The 24,269-nt window shown below is 34.7% G+C and overlaps 1 protein-coding gene across 1 annotated transcript in view; it reads left to right on the top strand.

Annotated features, from left to right (window-relative positions):
* Nucleotides 1–8,085: 8,085 nt before the first annotated feature.
* The window catches only part of CCDC91 (coiled-coil domain containing 91), a 122,454-nt gene continuing 106,270 nt past the window's right edge, over nucleotides 8,086–24,269 (top strand). Inside the window, 3 exon segments of the mRNA XM_085311079.1 lie at nucleotides 8,086–8,179; nucleotides 20,020–20,200; nucleotides 23,168–23,339. Coding sequence (XP_085167205.1) covers nucleotides 8,086–8,179; nucleotides 20,020–20,200; nucleotides 23,168–23,339 — 447 coding nt within the window.

Here is a 24,269-nt window from a genome sequence, read left to right as displayed (position 1 = left end):
AAGCCAAGACTTAAATATTTAAAATCTGTTGTAGGATATGTTTGGAGAAGCAGAACTGGGCACACATACATTTATTTTTCAGCCACCATACAGGATATTTTGAATAAAAATAAAGCAGATTTGATTTGTTATATTTGTTTGTTAAAATGATGATTTCTAAGCAAACTCTAGGGGCAGCATTTGTATGAAACTGTCAATCGTCTTCAGTTTCTCAGTGGATGGATGTAATGGACTTTGTCTGCCTGTAACCTGTTTGCATGCATGAGGCTAATTTTTCACGTTGATCATATTTTAACAGTTATCGGCTAGTAAACTTTTCAAGCATTGAAAATAGGACTAAGGGAATGGACATAATATTTATAGGGCTGTTCTGGATCCTCAATAATATGTGTTTCTTATGTCTGTATTACTTCTAGTGTTTTTTATATCCTTACTGGAAAACTGAGGACTCCTAAGGAGGAAAAAAGCAAATTTTTATTATTTTTTTTGTTACAAATTATCACAATTCACTTTCTATGTGTATTCTAGAGAGGAATCTAGAAATGACTTTAGTTCAAGTGGCTGATTTCTGTTGATGTAAAATACATCTTCTGTTATATTTGTTGTATTCTAAAATTTTAAGAAAACCATTCACAAATTTAGTATCAAAAAATCTAAAAACTCAATTTATGGAACGCTGTCCTTTTTGTTGCATTGTAGAACCTTCACTTTCAGAAATACTCTTTCTCGTTTTTCAATTTCTTGAGGTTGCCCCAGCAGTTTTAGTAATCATTTTAAAACGTATACAGTTTTCACCTATTCAGCAGTTCCTTGGTCAAAGAACTGGGTTTGGTTTCTTTTTGCTAATTTTTATGAATTTACTTATCTAGTAATTTTTGGCAGGATGATGTTCATAGTTTTAATACTGTAGTATAACCAGTCAGCTGCAGTAAAATATATGTCAGGTCTTGTCCAATTCTTCTGCCTTTTAACTCCAGGAATAATGTGTTTTTATTTGTAATGCAGTCTTTTTGGAAAAGATAGTAGTTCTTTGAGCAAACATGTAAAATGATTTTAGGTTACTGTCACAATACTGGGTTTTTGCTTTAGGAAAAAGTAATTAAAGTGATTTTGCTGATAGCAGGTGAAGTGGCAAATTCTGGCTTTTGCTTCTACTTACCTTTTATTGGGTGTTATAAGGCTGTAGGACATATTGTACAGTGAAAAGCAACTTGTATGAGGGAGTGGTTTGCACGTAGTCCATGGAATATAGTTGGGAGCTGCTACAGAGAAATGACAATGTTAAGAACAATTTTCTTTGGAAATAAGGATATAAGGGATACAAGCACATGTTAAGATATGAAACAGATGAAAAGCAAATTCTTCTGGCTAGAAAACTAATTTCAAAGACTGCAACTCTGCACCTATTGCTAGGACTGTTGCTCCCTGCCTAGGTCTGTAGCCTGTCTAGGGAAGGTGACCAAATTGAATGGGCTGTAGGATGGATGATTTACTTGGGGTAAGGGGGAGAGAATCTAGCTGGTAGCTTGCTTTTGTGTTATTTTATTTGTATTGATAATTTATTGATAATATAGAAATATCAAATATATATCAATGCTCTTCTCACATACTTGGAACTTAAATTTCTTAAATATGCTGCTAACTTTGGGTATGAGTCCTCTTAGTAGTTGTTCCCTTCTTTCTAAAATGGGGTCAACAGCAGTTACTTATCTTTGTCAAAGGCTCTGGGACTAGTGAGGAAAAGTATTCTAGAGATGCAGGGGTAGGTATGGTGAATACATTTAGAGAAATTATCGTAAATCATTTTGCTTCAGTAGCAAAGAAGAGGACTTCAGTATTGAGCCCTAACCCCATTTATTTTCTGGCCTGATCTGTGATGTTTGTTCCTCAACTTCCTCTTCTTATTACAAAGGGTGTAATCCTATTAATACATTTTTATGAATAAATCAACAGTAATCAACCTTTTCCATGACAGTTTAAATATCTCTTTCTTCATTGCAAAAGAGACTGCGCAATTATGATGCTATCCATTTGATCAAAGATCGTGTGATAAAATTATTGTGCAATGTGCTTAGGAATATAGCAAAAAAGAAGAAAAATGGAAGGATAATGTGCATAGGTATTCTGGCAATGATGATTTCTATTAGAAAGCAAATTAACATTTTTGTTCTAACACATTTGGGCAATGTGAAACCTTTTCAATTCAGATTTTTATTGCATTCTGCAAATTTTCACCTATTTTTGTAGGAGTTCAGGATTTTTTGCTCACTTTAGTTCATTTTATTTTCAGCTGAGACTGTGGTTCATGTGGAAAATATTTATTCTAATTTCTTTTAGAAGGATGTTACTCAGATATTGTTTATCATTGGATATATTTGTTTCAAATTTTGCCACCTTTATGTTGCTTATAAAAGATATATTTAGTGTTCAATCTCACAGTCTTACTCTAAAAATGCTCTAAATAAAAGTGGGAAAGGCATAGGAGGAGGCTATATGTCTTGCTGATTGCATAAGACATTCTTGTAGCATTCACATCAGTTTCATGTAACATGTTTTGTTGCTGCTATTTGTTACATACACAATGTTACAGAAATACTGGTATTTCAAAATTTGTCTTGAAGTTAGGTGTAAAATCTCATTTTATATGGTATGGAATCTCTTTTACTTCTTAGAGGTCTGGATTTCTGGGTTCATGGAGTGACTCCTGAGAAACAGACTAAGGAGTAAACAGTCTTCTGTTCTTAGATGTTGGAGATATATATAAACATATATTTTTAACAYTAAATTCATTTCAGGAAGGGGCAGATATGTTTTAGCTATTGGCTTTTATTTCACCTATCTTATGTTGTGTAAGTTGATTTTTGCCTTTTATTGTTTCATCTTTTAATGCGTTGTTTTCATCTCTAGGCTTTATAACCTTTTGGAGTCTCTGAAATAAAAGGATAAAGGAATAAATGAAAAAGAGAAATAGGAAAATAAAGTTCACATGGTGGTAGCAGCCAACCACTGGAGCAGATGCCCAGAGAGACTGTGGAATCTCAGTCCTTGGAGATATTTTAGGCCTAACTGTATGTGACCTTAAACCAACCTGATGTAGTGTCTAAGACAGCCTTGCTTTCAGATGGGATTGCATCAGGTGTCCTCCTGAGGTGCCTCTCAGAATTGGTTTTGAAGGAACAAATTCTCATGGTTTCTTGAAATCTGTGCGGCTTTTAGTGGAAACAATTGTAGTATAAGCAACTACACCTGTTGAATAGGTTATGGTCTTTAAACAAAACAACACTCCACCACCTTGAATCAGCAAAATACTTAAGTCAATGCTGAGACTGAAATGAACCTTTCTTCCTAAGAGAAAATTCATGTGACATGTTCTGTGTTATCTTCTTCCCCTGAGGCCTCTTGCACAGGCACAGGGTTCAGATCAAGGACTGGATATACTGTATATTGTGTGCTCTTCTTTTTCCCTATGGTCTTGAAGCCTTTTATTAAATAATTAGACATGCTTCTGTGATGTGATCAAATAGAAGTGCTAACTGCCATGTTACTGCTTCATGGGACTGGGAATTTCTCACCTGACTCTTCATGCCTGTCAGATAATGGAGGTCATTTGCATTTTGCTGACATGATGTGTTTGTAATTATCTTGTGATAGAGGGTAGGACATACAGTCCTTGAACACCTTCATATGAGGCTGTATTGATCATTTGATTGAAAACTAAGAGAGCAGATCTTTGATTAAAAGAGCAAAATGTACTTGTTGCAATCTCAGCCTTGCATCTTTGATGTTACAGATTCTCAGTCCCCTCTCCTAATCACCTTCTTTAGGAACTGGCATGTACACCTCCAGGGATTTAGATGCTCTAATTTAAGAAAAAAAATGCAGACTTTCTTTTTCTCATGTAGTACTTAATCAAGGTTTGCCTCTGTAATCTCAAGAAGTTGTACTGTGTTTAAATTACGGTTGAGATATTTGTGCCCTGTGTAGTGGTCAGGAGTTCATTACTGTGAATAGTATGAAACGATACCCTCCAAAGTAATTATTTTTTTCTTAAATTTACAAAGCAATGTTTGTTTAATGCTTTTTGTATTGTGTTTAAAAATGATGCTGGACTTCAGAAAAACAAAACCAAAAAAATGAGAACCACCTTCCTTTCCCCTCCCCCCTTCCGAAAGTAGAAGACTTAATTAAACTTTCAAGTTTGTTTTGGACACTTTAGTCTCTGAAATGATTAAAAAGCTTAAATTTCTTCCTAAAAGGCTTTCTAATGTTTACGTTCAGTTTTATCTAGAAGTTGTGTAGATGACTTTTTCAAAAACTGTAGCTTATCCAAGTTGCATTAGTGAGCACTCAATGTATCTCTTAATAGTAGAATATTTGGAGTATGTCTCAGGAAACAGTTGCCTCTTTTCCTAATTTATGAATTTGTGCTAAAAATATAATCAATGATTTCTTAATGGAAGACTTGTATAAATTTTATTACTTCCAAGATATTTTTAAGATCACATTTATTATAATTGCTAATGCAGTCTAACTTTCCCGTTTGAAAAACAATCCTAAAATTCCCTCATCTCATGTCTTCAAGGTCTTTTGATGTTATCCTCTGATCAGTTGTCTACTTTCCTTGTTAGATATAGATGATAAATTCTGTATTAATCTTTCAGTATTTAGGAACTGTAAAGAACTTTCCTGTTAAATAGTACAGAATATTCTTTATTTCTGTAACAAGACTGTGAACTCTGTTCGTTAAGTAAATAAATAACAAACCACTAAGTGAATGTTAAATACATAGTTCATTGCTCTCTTTGTAAGAAATTTTTCCATACGATTTTACTATGTAATCAATTTGAAAAAAATTTTAGAAGCTTTTCATTGCAAATAACATTTCTTGAGGCAAATTAAGAATTGCAAATTACAAAATAAAACTTTAAAAGAATTGAACTCTAGTGATTTTGGGAATTGAGAATTACTGTATAATACCTTTTTACTCTTTCTGAAGAAAAAGTGAAAAGTCGCATGCATTTCAGTGCCTCATTATATCAGCTATTTGTAGAAACTGATTTCGGACAGATATGCCAGCAGAAATTCCTTACTTCTAGGAAGGGGAAGTTAGAATTTTTCAGTCTCAGGAAAATTCTGCCAGTAGCCATAATTCTTGTTTTAAACAGTGGTCTTTGCTTATAGTGTCTTTCATTCCACTGAATTCACTACCATAATAAATGTAAGCAATCCCTCTGTTTATGATCTAAGTATTATAAAACAGATAACTTTTAGTGCTTGGATCTCAAGCAGGCATGAAGTAAGCGAGATGCATTTTTTCTGAAAACTTTACAAATGCTATAAAATTACTTTAGCTTTCATGATAATGTGCATCATGTTCTCATCTTCCTTGGGCTATATATTCTTTGGAATGTATGTATTTTGCAGTCAGCAATTTTTAATTCTAACAACTAAGTAGCTACCATAATGTATTAAGATGGTACATGCTTATCCTGTAGTATAATGATTGTAGATCAGGTCCATGTTATGAGATGGACAAAAAAGTAAAAGTTCCTGTTTTAGGATTGGTCAGAGCTGTTTGGAGTTTTGGCAGAAAAAACATCTTGAAAAGTGCGTGTGAGTTGATAAGAAATTTGTGAAACAGAAATGTATCATCTATTCTGCTGTTTATCACAGAGGTTTTTGCCAGTATATATACTTTCTAAATGACTATGTAAATATATATTTACTTCTTATATGTATCTTGGATAGGCTGTGTTTTCCAGAAATGCAAATGGAGCAGCCCCACTCTCAGCCAGATCCACACATACAGTTCCACAACAACATACTCTTAAGTTGTTCCTTTAAAATGTACAAAATTTTGATTACTCAAAATTACAGAACTAATAACACAATGTCTAGCTGTACATACCTGGTAAAGGTAGTTTTAAGTATCTATGTTATTGTGGCAATTTATTTGATTTATCAAGTAATAGATCAGGGCTTGATTATAATTTCAATTTTTACTAACTGAAGAGAGACTTTTAAATGGATGAGGAAACCTTCTTAATACAGAGTTTGGTCTCTCTACCACTTCTAGCTTTTGGAAATGAAGTATAACAGGATTTCTAGTAGGACTGCAACTTTATTCTTCCTCCTCATAACAGTTGGAGTGGGAAAGAGGTTCCTCCTCCCCCCACCCAGTATACTTATCTGTGTTGTTCCTTGTGAATGAATCCTGATCTTGCTATGTATAAAAACATGATTTTGATATTTTGGTTAGGTAAGTACCTCTCAAAGTTCTCATGACCTATGTTAATCTGATGGCCAAGCTTTGACTGCACTGTGCCTAAGAAAGCTTGCAACCGTTTCAGATATGCATTGCTTTTTATATTTCAGTACATTCGGTGTATGATGTTGTCAGAGAACAAAGTCTTGTGCAACCTTGCCTGAATTCAGTGTTGCTCTCCTGAGTAGAAGGTTGGACTAAGTGACCTGCTGAGGTCTCTGAATTTCTGTGAGTTTATGAATACAAACTTCTTGATAGAATCTACTCTTCACTGAAAGTGCAGTGGTTTACATTTTCATAATCCAAGAAAAGTTTCCTTTTCACAGGACTATGAGGGAGGGGAGCTTCTCAGGCCTTGTAGGAGATGATTGTCTGGAAAACTGCAATGTTTCGAAAATGGCCTGGACTAGATGACCTACTRTGTCTTGTCCAACCACAATTCCTATGAATGTGTAATTTTGAGGTCAACTTTTTGTTGCCCAATTTTACAATTACTTGACTCAGTTTCAGGCATATTTTAAGAGACCACATTTGGTCATAGTAAAACTGTGTGGGTTGTTCATTTTTTTAATTATTTTTTATTATTTTTTGATCTATCTCAACATTGTCAGCACTTAATGTATTCTTTCCTATTCTGGTGCCACAAATAATATTCGTAGTTTATGAAGATTTTTATCACCAAAATAAGGGGTGGGATTGAGAAATGGTAAATATCAATAATATCAGTTATTACTCAAAGATTCTTTAGCACTAAATACCTGTACTTTTGAGATTTGTGGAAGACCCCTAACTAAAAGTTGCTTCAGGGAAGTAACCTTTTCTTTCGCACACTCTGCCCACTCGCTCTGCCCTCTGCAATAGGTAACATCTTTTCCAAAAGTCAGCATCTCTCAGCAGTAGTTCTTAGCTCACTAACACTCTAACTGAAAAGAAAAACTCCCCAGCCTCCAAGTTTAAATGTCCTATATACGAGTCCTTCAGGTCTTACCTGTGTACGCACATATTTGTGTATGTGTAATACCTTCATATAGCAAACACTCCTTCCTGGCTGATAAAGAGTCACTTGTCTTGAATTCCTGTGACATATCCTAAGAACTGGAGATCAGAGGAGTCCTCTATAATTAGCCATTAAAACAGCATTGATACTTCAGGGACTTCCTTGGGGACTGCTGCTTTTTGGTTCCAATTAAATATGATGTGAGGCATAGTTTATAAGGTAATAATGCTGTTGTAGTCATGAAATGTCTGTGTTAAAATTTATGAAGTAAGGTAATCTTGGTAATGATCATGAGATTATTTTTACCTGACTTAAGAATACCACATATGATATGTTATAGCAAGGATAATGATATGTTATAGCAAGGATAATGGATTCAACTAGAGGTTGTTCTTCCTTTCTTTCTTCTGCCCTACATCTTTTGAAGGGATTTCTATATCAAAAATTACATCTATTTTATGTATTAAAAGATTCTTAAATTTTTTTTTAGTGGTTTGTTATGTTGACTTTTTCAAAATGCTTGTACACATTCTTATATTTAATCTTCTGTTTCCTAAGGAGATTTTTGTCCTTATTGTTTCATGTCTCTGCTGCAATTGATGATAAATGAAAATAATCGTAACTGTTCTTTTTATGACTTTTTTTCTTATTTTATTGTTATACTTGCTTGCTTCTTCCAAAAAAAAAAAACTGCTTATCTGTTTATATGACTTTTCCCTTGCCTTTCCAAAGTAGTTTTAGTATCTATTGCACTCCTCTGAACTTGTTTAGTCTGTCTTTTTAAAACATATTGCTGAATATAGAATGTACTCCCCTAGCTGAGATGCCAACCATTTCTGAGAAGAAGCGAATAATAGCACTTGCTGTTTGGGGAGAAAAATCTGCTTTTCGTACTATGGTCTTTGAAGCAACTTATGGTAGGGTCTGTTCACCTGGCACTGGCATCTAGGTTTCTAGCTGCTTGTCATATTGTATGATAAAATATCTATTTGTCCTTGTAAAGCTGTTTTTTCTCCAACATAGTTGTGATTGCTACTAATTGTGATATGAAAAAAATTAGATACTGTGCAGGGCTTAACAAAACTAGGAGTGCATCAACAATTCTTAATACTGAAAATATATTACTAACATTAATTTTAATTAAATAGAATGTAGTCATAAAGTAACTGCATGAATGTAATTATATTCTTCCCTGCATCAGAGCTCTTCTAAAATCAAGAGAGAGACTCCTGTAACAAAGCCTTTCTAAATAAAGAAAAGAAAACATTAGGAACTTCCAAGGTATTGCTAGAATTTCAATCTAGGTTAAATTTTGCAGTATTTATATAGATGTCTAGTTTGTGTTTTGGATGCCATTTAATAGTTGGCAGTGCAAATATGTTGGCATTCTGAGTTGTTTGGTAGGTTTAGCTCAATTGGTTAGAGCATGGTGCTGCTAATTCCAAGGTCGTGGGTTCAATCCCCGTATGGGTTATGCTTAGGGTTGGACTAGATGATCTCCAGAGGTCCCTTGCAACCTTACCATTCTATGATTACTCTCAGCTTCAGCAGTGGTATTCTATCTGTATAGCTTCAATTGATGTAATTTGTGTGTATGTATACTATTTTTTTGAGTAGTATTTTCAAACTGTGAACGTTAGCTTAATGCATGAACATTTGATGAGTCCAGGGTAACATTGATAAAATACCCAACTGTCTTTTTTTCCAAAAAAGAAGACTTTTGCAGTCTCTGAAAAGAGTTCTTATACTACATGTGTAGTGGACAATATTTTCCTTTTATTTTCCAGTTCTTATTGATGACTTTAGATTAAATAAATTTGTTAAATGCTGTAAGATGCGTGTCTGAATTAGTTTTCTGCGGGTAACGATTTTCAGCAGTGGGCATCAACAGAACGTGTCCACCTATGGATTATTCTAATATTTTAATTCAGACATTTCCTCCAAACTTTTACCATTCTTCTATTTCTAAGCATATGCTTTTTCAGTAATAGTTTCCCTAGCATGTAGTCTACTTAAGCTGAAGTTGATTCAATTTCTGCAATCATTTTATCTTTTTTATAAAAACACTGAATGTTTTTTGGATAATCTTTCATTCATGTATCAAGAGGAATTTTTTCAATACCTGTATTTAGCGTACTGTTCCTTGAGCATCCATGTATAGCTTGAGTTACTTTCATTAGCTAAGTAATCCCTGCAGTTTTGCAAAAGGAACAGCACTTTAACTAAAAATACATCAAAATGCCACAGAAGTCAGGGCTATAACTCAAAAAGGCTAATCAATTTTTTTAAAATCTAAAGCAGCCCCTCCATGAAAACTAGGGAAGGACCTCTGTGGTAGCAGAAAAATTTCCAAACATTCACCACAGTCTTTTCCTAAGTTGCAGTTTGTGCTGATGTTGCCAGACAACTAAGAAGAGATGAGAAAAGCAGGAAACTTTTCTGGATTTAATCACTGGGCTGATTTGGAAAAGCAACTTAAAATATAAAAATATTTTCCATTGTTAGCTCATGAACATAAAGCTACAGAGTACATTGTAGATTTTATATTCTGTTTATATTTATGGAGTATATTTATTTTCCATATAAATGTATCAGATCTTGTGTTCATTACTAATGAAGAAAATTCTTCATTTTTTGGAAGCTGGTAGTATGCCAGAAATCCTGCTACTCAGACTTTTTTTTTTTTTTTAACATCCAAATTACTTAATTATCTACTGTTTTAAGTACCTTTTTTTTGAGGCAATGGGGACTTGATTGCTATACTTGACAGCAATGGACAACTTTGAAAGTGTCTTTCCCTATTTTCATGACTCAAAAACCTTTTTCTATATTCTTATCTTAAAAATATCTTTGATGATATTGCTGGGCAATGCTTATCTTTTTTCCCTTGAAGATTTTTTTAAGCTCCATTCCAAAAATACCTAATTTTGTCCATTATCTTGGTCAATACAAAAGAGTTTAAGGGAGATTTTGCAATTTTAGCCCTTCTGTCATCTCTGCAATAGTGTTCTGAAGAAGAACTTTTCCTTCAAGAACTTGTRAATTAGGAAGATTTCAGGTAGTCTCTGAAGATAAGTACTTGGATGGAAGACAGACTATCCAGCCTAGATGGGGAAGTGATGAGTTTAGGAAGAGCATGTGGGTGAGCTAGGAAACAGTTACATCTGAAGTTACTCGTCTGCCGTCTAACTGACGTACAGTACGTGAGTCATTTTGTTTTTAGACTCTTAGTTGATCATGAATTCAAAAGACCTTTCTTATGAGATTGACCAATGAAATGTCTCCATTTTTTCTGCAATGGAGAGTGTTGTACTTCATACCACTGGGCTTTAAGGCTTGGCTGCTGTAACATTCTACTTGAATGTATCCTTTAAAATTAACACCATAGCTTCTGTTTTACACAGTTTTTATTAATGTTTTATGAATAAACTGGATATAACAGTTTAGGATTTTTGTTCTTGTTTTTTAAATTAAGATTTTTGCTGTTTTCTAGTACCAGTTGAAAGATGGATGATGACGACTTTGGAGGATTTGAGGTATGTTATTTTGGTGACTTAATCTTCAAATTTAGCTATTTTTGAAGAAAATGGTCGTGAATATATCTTCAAATTTAGCTATTTTTGAAGAAAATGGTCTTGAATATTCTTCAAGAAATCTGTTACACCTGTGCTTCTGTTAATTATAGTCTCATAAAAATTTTGTCATGTTATGAGTTGAACAGTTGTATACTTTGGTAATTGGGACTAGTATCTTAAGTAATATGGAAGTAGAGGATGATAAATATCTTATTAACGTTCTTCAAGTGCCTAAGTGTTACATTTTCTAGTATCATAAATCTATATTTTAAAACAGATTTTAATACATACATATAGCTGACATTTGTCAATTAATAAACATGCTTTACAGATTTTCACATTTCTATGTATGTCACATATTCAGTCTATTATACTTCAAAACTTATTGTTTCATTGCTCTGAGACCCAGTTGCACATCTGACTGTGAGAGTGCTTAATATTCCCATTCTATTTGGGACCTTTCTTGTTTATGCTTTGCAGAAGGATGCAGTTTATACTTGAATTCTATCTCTCTGTACTGTCCTGACAAATATTATTAAGATGTGTATACTCAAAAGGCTCACGTAAATAAATAATTTAAAATGTTTGTTACCGGCATATATAACATTTTCTAAGAAACAAATCATTTTTCTATATAATCCTTCTTGTAAAGTTCTTCAGATCTTCATATATTTGTCAGTTGTGGATGCTGGTTCAGAAGAAGAGAAAGGAATTCACACGAGAGAAATGGTATACCATTCTTCCTCTGGCAGGGCAGTTGAGAGAATGTGCACCTCTTTCCGTGATAGGGTTCTCTAGTGGTGTGGCCAAATAGGGAAATAATGTTTTTACTCTAGAAAACAGACTTTCTCTTTCTTCTCTTGTGGTTACAACTTTCAGTCAAATACCCATCGTACTGGGTGCTGTATAAACATAAAGATAGCAAATGAGGCCGCTCCAAAGAGCTTAGCTCTGTGGAAAGTATGCAACACTAATATGAAGGAATGAGTAAGGAGTGAAAGAAAAAAATAGTTTACATTTTTGCAGTCTTAAATATCAGACTATACTTAGAAATCTTTGATACTACTTTTAGCAATGTTTGCAAAAGAGTGCTATACCAAGTCTGTTCCTTTTGACTGCTTTAACTGAAGTAGATGCAGGTAGTACTTCTAGTTTGGTGTCATTGTACATGTGATAGATTCCCTTTTCCTTTCCAGTCCTAATATGGGGAAGTACTAGAAAGAATCTGTATGGTATGATCGATGTCTAGGCTGTGGAGGAATGTGAGGTGACTACTCAAAATGTCAGCATTTTCTTACCATGGATTCAGTTTTGTACCATGGATTCATAGTGTTTGTAAGGGTGAAAGAGAGGGACGCGTCTAAAAACAATTCAGATTGAAATTAAATTGTTTTMTGGAAAGATGAGACTACTGCATAATAACGGAGTTTTAAATCTTACATTTAAGCAGTTAATACAGTTCAGAATTAAAAGCACTTGGAACTCTAAAATCAGAGATTTTGGAGTATTCTACGTCCTGATTGTCAACAGAGCTTCAAAGAGGCTGACTGTATTTGGTGTTACGACTGGCTAGACATCTCATGATTTATTCTTGGTTTGTTGTTTTAAGACACTTTACAGGGGATTTTTGCCCTTTGAATTCATAAACAAAGTTTTTTGAGTAGAAGAAATGCAAAAGTTATGCTGTTCTCAAATAATTTCATTTATTAATATTAAACATTAGTGTATAATCTGAGCTCTTTAACACAGTGGTGAAATCTAACTGCTAATGTGTTTCTTTTGAATTTAAAGATACTACTGGAGACAGTTTGATACACTTTTTTATATAAGAAAGTAACTGTCCAGTATTTTAAAGGATCTAGGATGTTCCTTTTAACTGAAAAGCAAGATACTTCAATGAACTATCAATGAAAGAAATAATTATTCTTAAATTAGTTTTGCTATGTTGCTTCTTCAGATACTTAGTAATAGAATTTTTTTAATGCAACTTAATAAAACCAAATAGCTGTATGAGTTTTTTTTTATGGTCATTGTTTACTGAAATACTAAAAATAACCACTTTATGCTTTATTTGTATGTGTTTTTCCCTAAAAATAAGTGAAAACGGATCATTTTTCTTGTACTTCTGTACATACCAAGTTGTATACTTTTATGCCTGTAAGGAGAACCTTGAAATACAGCACTATGCTTGCATGTGAACCGATTTTGAAGTCATCTCTGCTTTTCTAATGTTACGAATAATATGTCTGTCACTGACAGTGAATGGCAGCAACAGAGTCTGGGTCTCTGCACAGTATGTCAATATTTTGTTTTGGCAGCATCTCTTTTGTGGTTCTGGACTTCAGAAGAAGCCCATATATGGGAGCAGATGGGGGGAAAAAAAAAGCCGTGTGCATCCATGCTTACCAGAGAGGAACTGTTTGCACTGAGATGGATCCTTAYGAATCTGATCTGCTGTATGTTGTGCAAACTAAAATAAAAATGATCATAAAAAAAAAAGGAGGGGAAGGAGGGTAGGGTAGGTGATGCTTTTTCAGTGAATTCCAAACAGTGTGGTTTCAGAACAGTTACCAGTTACGTTTGCAAGAGTTAGCTGAGACACTATATGCAGATGAGGTGGCAGTATTTATTTGTTTTTTAGCCTGGTTTCTTGAGGAAGTGAAGCTTATGCTATTGGTTTTAGTCCCTATTCCTCCATTATAGGCTTTTTTTTTTTTTTTTTTTTTTGTCCTAGTCAGCAACTGAGTAATGATCTGAGTAATGATAGACATAGTGAAATGTATTTCCATAGTGAAATTTCCTTTCACCAAATGAAAGAACAGTTGGATCCAGCTACAGTACATTCTGCTTTATAAAAGATGCCTGGTCATTAAGCATGTTTGCATATTTAGAAGAGCTATGACCTGAATATTTTAGCTCTTATCTAGTACCATGGGAGAGAAAGGAACTACAAGAACTAGACGACAAGAACACAATTGTATGGAAACCAGCACTAATGTGCAAGTACCTTAATATCAGTGTTTTTTGTGAGCTGGATGGCCTTCACTTGTTTAATGGAGATCTGGCCAGTTCAGTTCATGAATGAGAAAGCTGTGCAGATGACCAAAACCTGAATTGAGCTTTTAGGGTGAACCAGGTGGCTTTTTTGCATTGCAGATAGGTTTCCATTGTCTGTAATAGTCACTTAGACACCTAGGTTTGTGTCAGAGGAGCTCTTTTTAGTTACTTGGGGAACATTTTCTATGCTTTCTTTGTGTCATGTCGATATGCTTTACATAAAGGATTTAGAGGTAGCATGTATAATTTTGAAGCTATTGGTTTGCCCATTTTATTAATTTAGCTAAATTTTACATTTGGTTTGATACTGAATTCTCTAAATAACTCAAATAACAGTGACCTCCAAGTTTCAGGAAAAGTTTTTTCTCCATGTTGTTTTAATAGTTGTTCATTCTGTGAGAATGCAGGTGGGTTAGGTGAATGCAAAGATTATTTTCCACGTTTCTGCTATGAATTCAGTATTTTTGATGGTCTCTGTGGCATCAAAAGAGCAGATATTTTGAAGTTTAAGCAATATGAGGTGGGGTGATCTGAACTAGCTTGTAGACATGTAGCAAACATCTGCTTAGCTTGAAAGATGCTAATTTCAACTGTTTTGTTGAGAAGATTTTCAACTTTTTCTTTTCATAATAAGTTTAGGGTTCTGCTGAATGCTAATGACTTGGGGGAAAAATGAAGAATGAAAGTAGTAGAAAATTAAGATATCTCTTATTAAGATCTTATTAAGGTAAGTAGAAAATAATAAAGTAAAAAAATGAAGATACCTCTCAGGAGGTCTGAGGGAATGATTTCTCTTGTCATGAATGGACAAAGTTCGGTGATTTTTGCTGATAATGATATGCACCTGTGTTTAACTGTGGAATTGTCTTGCTTTTCATTTGCTGACATTACTGTTACCTGGGATACTCTACTTTTAAATTCAGTTAAATATCTTTTAAGATTTGAAAATCTAGAATATACATATACATACTCATGCTGCATGCTTATTAGATTACATACTACCTCCTCTCTCCCGTCCTTGCAGATGCTAAAGTGCTTTAAAAGACAGTGAGATTAACTGAATATTTTGGCAATTTTCTGTAAACCAGTTGCCTCAGTCCAGATATTGTGTGTGGGGGGGATTTGGGGTGGGTGTTAACACTGTTGTGTGACCTATGACTTGTGAAGTACCTTGAAGTTTCATAGAATAAAGTATTAAGATGTCTTCACTATTATATGCAAGTGGGCATCATGAATATGGAAAAATCAAGTATATTTTGCAATTATGTGAGAAATTCCAGAATTTAGTGATAYTATATCTACACAGAAGACATTTATTGTGGTACATTTGAGGGATTTATTCCAAACTTAAAAATAAATAAGTAACTTATTTTTAAGGTGAGGTATTTTTGCAATGATAGATGTACTACTATTGTTTAGGAGCCAGTGAAAGCCTCATAGGAAGAGTAGGATAGAAAAAGAAATGATGTAAATGTGTTTTCTTCATTTCAATTAGCAAGCTGAATTCTAAGAGAAGTTCAGTAATGGTGACGTACACGCATAATTCAGGTTGAGGATTTTCCCTGTATCAGAGTAGATTATAGAAAAGCATACTGTCGCATTTGGAAGTGTAGCAGTACATTTTGGATTGTACCAGTTGGCAGAAAAAAGAGAAATACTTATTAAATAATTTGCAGGAGTGGATCTGGCACAATATAAAAAAAATATTCTAAACACTTGATTTAATCAAATGGTAAAGATCCTGTGACTGATACTGCCGTGTCTTCGGAATGTGTTAGCATTTTTTTGTTTACAAATCAATGATCCCTTTTAACATAAAGTCAAAAATACCTAATTCTGAAGAATAGCCTTAAACATAACATTTTTCTTTCTTTCCAGCCAGAGAAAGACTGAATTCATATGAATGCTGTGAAATTCATACTGAACTGTGAAATTCAGTTAAGTTAATCTTTTTTCTAGGAAAATGTCTAAATGTCAGTATCAAGAATATGATTTCTTATGCTCACTATCAAGATTTCAGATGCTAGAGTAGCATATGTAAATAATTATTTTCTAGAATAGTTTGCCTTTGGAAGAATAAAATGTAGATAAAAGCTTTTTGTTGTGAATGTTAAAAATTTAAAAAACACATTAGAATGGTATTTCTTGTCTATATTTTGGCACTGCTGCTGTGAACTAGAATGTGTGGAGAAGCAGCCAAGTGTTTCCTGTTGGAGGAAACATTTGTGCAAACTGAAGTCAATAGAGAAGCGGCCATCAACTTTGATAGACTTTTACCAGGTGATTCTAATTCTAGTTATACTTTTAAAAGCAATAAAGTAGTACATTTTTCTCTTTTTTGAAGTCTGTATTCCCCCACAATCTGAAAATGCATCCTCATCCTATGAAATCAGTAATTTACAAATAAAATGGTTTAAATTTGTTTTGGGAAGGATAAAACTGGTAAGCAAACTAATAAAATTCCCATAGCATTACAGAACACTCTGTGTCGTCTGAGACTTTTATAACATTTATTATAAGCCTACTGAATGTATTAAAGTATCCTTCAACATATTCTTTAAGCAGTGTAACCCTTTCTTTCATTTACATAGAGATTAATTGAGCTAAAAACAATGTAAAAATACAGGAAATAGATTTGATGCAAAATAGACAAAGTATTAGCTGTGCATGTTTGCTTAGTTGGAAAAGGGGATACATATTTTTGATAAGATTTTGTTTACAATTGCATTTGCTTTCCACTGGCAGTGACAGAAAAAGTTTATTGGGCATTTGAGATTTATTTATTTTAAATTGTATTTGATTTGATAACATACACATTCCATTGTCTGTTATATTGCTGTATATTGGAAAATGTATGTTGGTTGATATCTCTATACACAGCAATTTTCAATTTATTTTTTCTGAAATTGCTGATTCAGAATTATGCAATCTCTAGGGCCCTTTACTCTGGCTCTGGCATTATGGGTGACAGAAATTGCTGCCTTCAGGATAGAGTTTCTTGTCTCTTTAGTTGTGCCTGAATAACAATCTGTGGGATTGGGATTTAAACAGTTTACTGAAATTGACCCACAAAAATAGTCTTTCACTGTATCTGAAGGTTACTTTTAACTTAAAGTGCTCAGAGATACAGTTCAAAGCGCAGTAAAATTTAAAGGGCCAATGAAGTGTAACAAAGGAAGTAGAGGAATAGAGGTAGTTTATTCTGTATGTCAGAGCCATGCTGACATATTATCTTATTTTCTGGGTATAAATAAGAAACAATTAGTAAATATTATGACCTAGACAGGTTGCCTCCTCAGCAAGTTGGCTGATGATACCAAGGTGGGAGGAGTGGCTGACACACCTGAGGGCTGTGCTGCCGTTCAGTGAGACCTGGAGAGGCTGGAGAGCTGGACAGAAAGGAACCTCATGAGGTTCAACAAAGGCAAGTGCAGAGTCTTGCACCTAGGGAGGAATAACCCTAGGCACTAGTACAGGCTGGGGGCTGACCTGCTGGAAAGGACCCAGTAGAGAAGGACCTGGGAGTGCTGGTGGACAGCCAATTGACCATGAGCCATCAATGTGCTCTTGTGGCCAAGAAGGCCAATGGATGCATTAGGAAGAGTGTTGCCAGCAGGTCAAGGGAGGTGATCCTGCCCCTCTGCTCAGTGCTGGTGAGGCCTCATCTCGAGTACTGCATCCAGTTCTGGGCTCCCCAGTACAAGGGAGACATGGAGCTGCTGGAGAGAGTCCAATGTAGGGCTACAAAGATGGTCGGAGGACTGGAGCATCTCCCCTAGGAAGAAAGGCTGCAAAAGCTGGGCCTGTTTAGCCTGGAGAAGAGAAGAATGAGATCCCCTTCTTTTCAATATGTACAAATACCTTAAGGGGAGATGTCAAGGGAATGGAGCCAAACTCTTTTCAGTAGTGCCATTGACAGGACAAGAGGCAACAGGCACAGACAGAAACATGGGGGGAACTTCTATAAAGAAGACCTTCTTTCCTGAAACTCCTGAAACACACCTAGTGTAGGTAATGACTCTACAACACCACTTTAGGGATCCTTTCCCACTTAGCTGCACAACCACCTGCTACGACACAACCATTCTGATACAATCATTAAGAACAAACTATTCTTCCACAGTATCTTGCCCTCACTCAATATATATCCTCTGACTTCTTCAGTAAATGAAACATGAGTCCTACAATTCTTGTTGGATTTCCAAAGAAAAATCATGCTGTTCATTGATCAAAATTACAATACTATGAAGAAAAGCAGCACATACTCACTTTATTACAGGCTATATCAAAATATGTATCCAAGAAGATCAAAATAAGATGGATATATGAAWTATAGCCAGAATATTACTTAAAAGAGATATCTGATCGCTTCTGAGCCCTTGACTAGAGGATCAAACATTCTGAAAACAAGATCAAGTGCTTATATACAAACTGATAAACAAGTGTTTCTTAAGACCCATGTAGTTTTGAGCATCAGAAGTAAGACATGAGATCTGAAATATACCAATGAAAAAATAAATGAGTAATCACAGAGTCACAGAATTGGTAAGGTTGGAAGGGACCACTGGAGATCATCTATTCCAGTTCCCCTGCTCAGCAGGGTCTCTTAGAGCATGTTAGACAGGGTTGCATCCAGGCAGGCTTTGAATATCTCCAGAGAAGGAGACTCCGCAACCTCTCTGGGAAACCTGTTCCGGTGCTCTGTCACTCTTACAGTGAAGAAATTCTTCCTCACATTCAGGCAGAACTTCCTGTGGTTCAGTTTTTCCCCATTGCCTCTTGTCCTTTCATATGGGACAACTGAAAAGAGTTTGTCTCCATCCCCTTGACACCCTCCCTTCAGGTTCTTGTACGCATTGATAAGATCCCCCCCTTCAGTCTTCTCTTCCCTGGCTAAAGAGGCCCAGCTCTCACAGCCTTTCTTCATAGGGCAGGTGCTCCAGCCCTCCAGTCCTGATTTGTTTTGTCCTGATTACATAAATTGATTTCTGTTCTGTTTACTGAAATACCATCCTCCAGGCTTTTCATCCAAGCTTACGTGTTCTACTCAGCTCTTTTCTTTTCATGTGTCCAAATCCCATCTTTGCAGCCCTTAAAATCCTCATATTTTTGTCTTTGTCACTTCATCCATTTTGTTTCTTTTCTTTGTTAGATGAGGCTTGCATCCTGCTCCAGTTTACCCTGAATCCAGAACTTGGATATAAAGAGGATGGGACAAAAAGCAGCTGGATTCAAAGAGTGTCTTTTTGAAAGCTGTTAGGCCAATTTATATGCTTGTTTGCTCTGTAGACTTGCTCAGTCTATGAAACAATAACATTGAAATGCTGAAGTGAAGTCAGGGATAGTAGAGTCTTCAACAGTCTACCAGATCTGTAATGATAATATAAACTGCCTTTTTTTTTTTTTTTTTTTTAAGCATAGTTGAGTAGTTTTTTTTGGTAATATAGAAGTACTTATCTCTAGCAGAAGATCTCTCTGTCAGAAAAGCCAGATTTCTGCTGTAGAACATGTAGTCACAAAAACTTTTCAAATAAACTGTTTTGTTACGGTGTTTAGGTGTGGAAGAGCTCTCACTCCAATGTTAATTAACTTTGGTGTTTTAATAGCTATAGAGTAACTTCTTTTATTATCTTTTGACCTCTGTTATAAAGTGAGGAACTAACCGCTTTTATCATGTTTTTTGGTAAGCTGTTTTGTATATGTCCTCCAAGGCACAGTAAGGATCTTAAAGTTTTTAGGAAATTTAGAACCATAGAAGTAGGCCTTTACGGTTGTCTTAGACTGATTAATGATCATGCTGAAGCTGAAAGGCTGTGAGTGGGAGGTCTGCTGCTTTTGATGGCAGTTGTCTTAAAAACTTTTGTTAGTTACAAAATAAATTCAGTGCGACTACCCCCTGTACAACTTTGAATCTCCTTAAGTTGATAGTATTCAAAGATATGATAACTTTGTACAGACTTATTCTTTAGTGAGATTGGATTGTAAAAGGTAGATAACTTTACATTAGCCTATTTATACTTGTGGATACACTGTCTTTGCTAGATTTAGATTTTCAGATACAGAGTTAATTTTTGAATGCTTTTTGCTATCATGTTTTGTTCTTCTGTTTTTATTTCTCACATTAGTATCTGAAGTCCATGCATCTCAAAATGTTTCTCCTGATGTTCTTCTGGAGCACTTCATGCCTTCTTCCTGCCTTGTTTGTTCTAACTCATTCACTTCATCGAGTGATAATGTGGCAACAACTGTTCAAAGGGCCGACAGTGTTTTAAACACAGCTGTTCTTAAAGAACAGGTAAAACCACCGTTCCTCTGTTTTATTATGAGAACTGGGTGTATTAAATAACACAGCATTGTACCTTTTCTTACCAAATCCAAATCTTTACCTTGTAAGAGCAAAAGCTGGGTCTTGGACAATTTCTGTGATTTAGACTTTGAAGCGCTGTGTATTTTAATTTGTTAGGAGTGAGGAACATGTAAATGAATAATACATAAATCCTGTAATAACTGTAAGACAAAATATTACTTTCGTATGGATGGTAAGTGAGAGAAGTGTGTCAAAGGAAGATTAATATGTTAAAGGCATGCTGATACAGTAAGGCGTGAAAGTAGGAGACAGCAGCAGGAAAGTTCACTAAGAAAATTTATTGCTATTAAAGCTGTATAGATTATAGCTGTAAAGATCTCTTGTATGTTTTCTCAAGAGGTTTTAGAATTAAAAAGTCTTTAATTTTAATTTAATTTAAAATAAAATAATTTTATTAATTTTATTTTTCCATATTTTTTTCTTACTTGTCTTTCTTACTTTTCAGAGATGGACTTCCATGACAGTCTAATTTGATTTTGTTTTTTTTGTCACCTCCCCGCACCTCCCAATCTGCTGCAGTCCTAGTTGTGTATGCTCAATCTCTCTTTGTGTTCGCAATACTTCTGGGAACTGATCTTTGGAGTTTTTAAGGGGAGGGGAGGTAGAGAGTAGGAGAGTTGGGGCCTTTTTTACCGCATAAGCAGGTGGGCAAGGGAATGAAAAGAATTTCTGTATGGAAGTCAGCAAAAGAAATGCAAAACTGGTAGACAGAAATTAAATTGATTTAGCTGCCCATGGAACTGAATGTTTACAGTCACTGAATGCTTATTTTTCGAGCAGTTTTATTGACTGCAAAATTCCTTGTTTCAGAATGCAAAATAGTATGTATTTGAATCAGAAAATGCTCTTGTTTTTTCTCTGATTCACTCAATACTTTGGACTGGATTGTGACCCTCCTGTTTCTAGCACTTACTACCTTATTAGTGCTGTTATTTTTCTTCAGCTTGCCCCATTGAGTCCTTTCACTCATGGTGAAAGTTATAATTCAAAATTAAGTCAGATTTACATGTTCTGACTTTTTATAAACTGTGTATTTCAGCATAAAGTTTATTTTATTTATTTTTTGCTAGAGCTATTTAGACATCTTGAGCAAAATACTTGTTTTGATTAAACTGAGCAGCCTCTGCATGTTCACAGTTCCAAAACGAATGTGGCTAGTACAACTTCAGCATTTTAATCTTAGTAGTGATGCAAGCACTCTTTTGTATTTTTTTTTTTCCCAGTCAACTGTTTTGGAGGAAGCCTATAAAAAGTTAAGAAATATACCCCGCTGCAAATAATGCTTAGAAATTCATAACAATCAAAACGTTTTTTTTGCTTAGTTTTTATTTTAAAAATAAAGAATACAACATTAGCAAGCATTTCCAAAGGAGGAGTGTTGAGTTGAAGAAGAAGTCATTTAACATTGTTTTGTAATGGAGACCAGCCTTTGAACTTTATTAAAGTTAAAGGAAAACAACTGAGGAAATATGATGGACATAAAATTTCCACCTATTAGAGGAAGCTGTTAACCATATTCTTTAGTAATTATATCTTCTGAGCCTCTTTTCAGATTCCAGCATCATTACTGACCGTGCCAGACTCAAGATAAGAGTAGTACTGGGAGGTAGAATTAGAACATAGAGTTTCTCTTTCCTTGTCATGGAAGAGGAATTCAGAGCACTGGTTTCTGCTTGCTTTTTGTCTGCTTTGTCTACAGGATCTTGTGTATGTGTGTGCACTCAAGAAGTCTCAGCTAGCTGGGTTTTTTATTTCTTTGAATCCAAAGCTACTCATTTAGTAATCAAAAAGATAATCCATTATTTGAGCATCTGCTGGGAATAAAAGGTGTTAAGGGAGTGGACTACATCAAATGAGTCAAATGTGTCTTGATAAGCATGTTAACTTGTTTCTTCTACCAAATCTCAAGTGCTTTCAGAAATGTTATTGCAAAAAAAGGCAGCCAAATTTATTTTACCAGTTTTTCCCTTCGACCATTCGAAGTTTTTTTTTTTTTTTTTTTTTTTTTTTTTTTTTTTTTTTTATATATTAATAATTTTTTTTTTTTTTTTTTTTTTTATTTTTTTTTTTTTTATTTTTTTTTTTTTTTTGGAGAAGAAGAAGCAGCAGCTTTGGCTTCTGTAAATTAAATCTCTCATAATTTATCTTTATGTTTTGCTGAAAGTATAGGCTTGATCATTTATGTCACATCTGTTTTGGATTATGTATTCAAGAATTCAAGAAACCTCAATTTCAGTTTTTGTGCTTCTACAATTCACTGGAACGGCATTAGTTAAATATTGTAGATATGTTCCTATTACTTTTATTCTAGCTTCAGAATAGCTAAAATAGGTCTAGCTTCAGAATCAGATGTTATTTTAGCACAAGAATTTTGCATTCAGATTTTAGTTAGAATCCCTTTCAATTACTTTTCTTTCCAGGGTTTTGCAGCCTGTAATGGGTAAAAACATGAAGTGACCAAACCAGAGTTCAAGGTTATTTTCTTTTAAGTATAGTGCTTCAACATGAGTTGTTCTGTTTCACTTCTGTCTCCTTTCACCTCTTTGAGTATTTTGACCTCAGGAAGCAGTGGAAACTGATGAATTTGTATCATTCTCCTTCTTAAAACCCTCTCCTAAAGTATTCTTGAAAAGCGGTAAAGGAGGTTGGAAGGATGCATGTTTTACATCAAGAATAATAGCTACAGTTCCTTTGTTAGAGACTGGTTTTGGCCATCACCATCTTACATGGAAGAACACGCATGGCCGGAGAATTGTGGTCACAAATAGATAATCTTAGTGTTTACAGCTTTTAAGTTTTGTAGTTTCATCTGGAAATAAAATTTAACTTGTTTAGAGTGGGAATGTTACATTCTCTTTAACATTTTCTTTACTGTTTTGTTTCTCTTGTGAATTAGATTCCAGTAGATTTGCCGCTCCGAATCTAATTGAAGACAAGTCTTTAGTCACATCAGCCATTGCTTTGGGTGATGCTGAGATACAGACAACAAAAGAATCAAAGAATGACCTTCAACAAACTATTACAAGTTTAGAAATTAATCTTGGCACTGATGAAGAAGAAAAATTTATCATTAGAAAGGTATGACTACTTTTCTCTTAATAAAATGTTTGGTATTTACACAGAATTTAAATATAGCAGGATTTGGCAGTTGTATTCATGTAAGATGTGCAATGCCTTTTGATAGAAATTAGCCAAATTTAATAGAAATCAGCTAAATTTACCCAAAATAGAAATTTTTCATGTTAGGTGTCTGTTTCAGGCTGAATTTTTGTAATGTGTCGTAAAAAATAGTTTGGCCTACCCTTGAAAAAGCAGGGGAATGGGAGGGGGCTGAAGAGGGACAGATTTTCTTTATCATACAGCTATGTAGTTAGAAGATGTAGTGGTTCCCCCACGTCTTGAAAATGAATATGTGGTTTCTGAAGTTGAAGGTGTCTTTGGCTGACTTTGTGAACATAACATATAGTACAGGCTTTTGGGGGAGGGTCTAGTAACTAAATTCTTCATATTTCTTTTGTAATGAATGTCGTAGAGTAGAGTACCCTGCAGGACTTTGGCTGTAATTGTGTCTGAATTAGTCACTGAAGGCCCTGGAGAGTAAGAGAAAGAAAGAACTTTATTTCTTGTATTCTTAATGCTATTCCTTGATAGCTATCAAGGCATGGTAGAGAAGGAAGAATTGGATTATTAGAAATGAAAATGAGGATAAAGATGATTTGTTAGAGCCAAGGACAGGAATCTGTAATGGATTGATTTTTGGCATGGGTGAGGAGTATAGAGGAAAGTGGTAAGGGAATCTTGAGGACAATCTAAGAGGAGATTGAGAACAAGGCTCTGAATGAAGAACTATTGCAAAATCTGTACCTGTCTTTACAGATTAGTCTAAGAATTTGAGTCTCAAGAACTGTTTTTTCAAAGAGCAGAATTGAATTAAGCAGACCTGCTCCTTCTGTCCTTCTCATGACCCTCTCAGTTTTGCCTTTGTTTGAATAGCTGTTCAGTGAACCA

This window comes from Rhea americana, unplaced genomic scaffold, assembly GCF_003343005.1.
Source record: "Rhea americana isolate MKP2758 unplaced genomic scaffold, rheAme1 scaffold_330, whole genome shotgun sequence".
Classification (NCBI taxonomy): Eukaryota; Metazoa; Chordata; class Aves; order Rheiformes; family Rheidae; genus Rhea; species Rhea americana.
This window is presented reverse-complemented; position numbering and strand designations above follow the sequence as displayed.